Source organism: Melanerpes formicivorus, unplaced genomic scaffold (genome assembly GCF_026170545.1).
Source record: "Melanerpes formicivorus ecotype bairdi unplaced genomic scaffold, bMelFor1.0.p_v2 SCAF_1, whole genome shotgun sequence".
NCBI lineage: Eukaryota > Metazoa > Chordata > Aves > Piciformes > Picidae > Melanerpes > Melanerpes formicivorus.
Genome location: NW_027142353.1, coordinates 44285569 through 44288581, shown reverse-complemented (window position 1 = coordinate 44288581; position 3013 = coordinate 44285569). Strand labels below are relative to the sequence as shown.

General features: G+C 37.5%; 1 protein-coding gene across 1 annotated transcript in view; it reads left to right on the top strand.

The window, feature by feature from the left end:
- Positions 1 to 401: 401 nt before the first annotated feature.
- LOC137444923 (uncharacterized) overlaps positions 402 to 3013 on the top strand; it is a gene marked incomplete at its 3' end in the record, with an annotated part of 33377 nt that continues 30765 nt past the window's right edge. Inside the window, exon 1 of the mRNA XM_068146149.1 lies at positions 402 to 611. Within this exon, the coding sequence (XP_068002250.1) occupies positions 402 to 611 (210 nt within the window). The remainder of the gene's footprint in view (positions 612 to 3013) is intronic.

The following is a 3013-nucleotide window of genomic DNA, read 5'->3' as shown; positions in this document are numbered from 1 at the left end:
CTTGATTCAGCTTCTGCAACATTTGTTGTAAGCAAGATGAAAAAAGGAGATTTGAAAGACTCCGTACCTTCTGCCCCCCTCCCTGTATTGTCTGCTGCTTGGTCAGTATCCTCGGTACAATTTCTATTTCAATAACCTGCTATCCCCCTTCCTACACAAATTGCAGCTCCTTCATTACTGCTCTTTTCCAAGAAAAAATCTCCTGCTGCTATATCAGTAGTGACAGAAGCAAATTCTGATCTAATTGAAGAGATGTGCACAGAACCTGTGGTTCAGCATATTCGATCCCCTTCATTGACATCTTCCTCTAATAATGACAGCGACGGCTCGGATTCAGAAGACGAAAAGACTGATGTTAAGAAATTGAGCAGTGAGACTGTTTGAAGCTCCTCTTAGTAAAAATGGAGCACTTGGAGGCTCACTATTACAGCACTTTTATGACCAGACTCCTTCTGCGAGTCCCAGCAACCCTGACAATGGTAGCTCCAACATCGGCAGCCCCGACAGTGGGTCTGGCTATACCACCCACTTTGCCCTTTAGATCCCAGACATTATCAGCAGACAATACCATTGCAATGGAGAATAAAATTGTATTAAGGGGGCATGATAGTGTAAGGGATCAGGAGGGGAAAAGAGAGGGAAGTGATCCAGTACATCAGTGGAAAGGTATTGTGAGAGATGCAATAATAGATGGGGAATTTGTAAATTTTCCTGTGCGTCCATTTCCCGTTGTATGACAAGGTCGACAAAGAATGTGGCAATCTCTGGATTGGAAAATGTTAAAAGAAGCTAAACAAGCCATAATTACCTATGGGTTAAAGTCAGGATACACAACTGTTGTAATTGATCATTTGTTTTCAGCGCAACTGTTAAACCCATATGATATACATACGATGGTAAATACTCTGTTAACACCACATCAGCAACTGCAATTTTTCGATAGACAGCAAGCAGCTTGTAATGCCACTGAGCCAACACCTTGACAACCAGAGGATCCTCTATATGGTATTACTGCTTAGCAACTAACAGGACTAGGACCTTTTGCTAGATCAGATTGGCAAACACAATTTCCTGATGAAGTTTTACAATTAAGTCAGAGTTTAGTGATCAAAGCATGGTCGGGAATTCAGAACAATAAATCTGGTCCTGTGTTTGTTACTACTCAGCAGGGCCCCACAGAACCATTTGGTTCCTATGTCCATAGCTTACATACAGCATTAATCGCTAATTGAAATTTGACTCACAATATGAAGGTAAAAATGCTGGATGTTCTGGCATTTGATAATGCTAACGAAAAAACTAAACAAGTTCTGAGTACTTTACCAAGAGAGGCATGTACTGCACAAATCTTAGAAGCAACAGAATGACCCAAAACCAAAAGGCACCCTATGTAGCCACTGCTGTAGAAGCAGCTGTGAAACCACTAATGCAACAAACAAAATAAGAGAAATCAATACTGGGAGCCAGTACAGACTTTGGGACAGCAACAAAAGTAAGCAAAATTGCTACATCTTCCTTTACAACGTGGAGATTAGTTAAAGATTCTTTAAAGCAACTAGAAAAAGATCATAAGGCAGCTTCAGCAGTAATTAACAGCACTTTGCTAAGTCTGCCTTTCCCCCCACTTCTTTGGGTGTGATGGCTTTCTTGAGCTGTCCAACCGCTCCTCCCCCACCCCTTCTCCCTCCCCCACCCTGTACCTACAGTGGCCTTGCTAGCCAGCCACCTTCCCCCCCCCCCCCGTCTCCTTTTGATAAGACTCTAGTCTACAAAAGTTGTGTTCCGATTTAAAGCAACAGTACTAATTTCGTTATTTCTGATTGTAATGTGTTTTAGAGATTTGTTATTTAGAGTTTTGTTAAGTTTTACTAGTAAGCATAATGAATAGTAAGTATTTGGTATTTAGTATGTAATGATTATGCTGTGGTGTAAGTATTTAGTAATGAGTTCAAATTTTGAGCTTTTTTTTAACAAGTTTAAGTTTTTCTTTTGGTTTGAACCTTCTTGGTTGTTTTTTTTTTGTGTGTGTGCCTAGGCATATCAAAGGAGCTCCATGTAATACAGTTAAGGATTGTAGTACATAGGTTTCCATTTTTAATAGTATTCTTTAGTTAATGTAACATCTTTTTATTTCCTTTTTAGACATTGATTTGATAATTTAATTTTAACCTAGTTATTCAAGTTTTAAGGATTTTTTGTATTAGCATAAAGTTAAGATTTATATAGGCATATTATAGAATGGGTTTTTTTCATCTTTTTTGTATTCATAATATCTTTAAGATAAGGCTTATATATATATAAAAAGAGGATGTATATTTTATAACTAAGGTTTTTAGTGATGCCAGCAAGAAATAAATAACCCATGCCAGCACCTGGAAACACCAATTTTGCAACACAGTACTGCAATGATCTCAACAAACAACAGCACATGAATTGAGAATATGAAAAAACATCTTTTCCCATGAAGTTGAAACTCATCAGACCTACCTAGCATTGATCACAACAGCTATTATGATAATCAGAGGTCAAAAGCATCAATCAGAAGAATGTACCAAAGTACATCTGAATTAGTCACAAAAAAAAAAGAATAGTTAAAGCATATTATGTTCTCAAATTAGGCCAAAGTTAGTATCAATAGGACTCAGTATCTTTCCTTAGCAAAAACAAAGCACCAAGTGATCAGTATTATTAGGATGAGTAAAAATATATTATTATGTTATGTTCAATTTTATATTTGGCACAGCACTCTTACTGTTTGCCTGCAAGTATTTTCTTTATCTGTGGAGCTAGAGCCTGGCCAGATCTACCCTTACAGATTAAGGAAAATCTTGCTAACATTAAACAATTTATGATTTTTGACCATCTTAGAAAAATAAAGATGTGATATACCTTTAGAGCAGATTGTAAAAGACAGTGCTGAGTATTGGATTTGCTGTGTTGTGGATGTTTGTGTCTTAATCCTTGTGTGCAAAGTGTTCAGGCCTAGACAGGTCTTCCTTGTTAATGAGAGGAG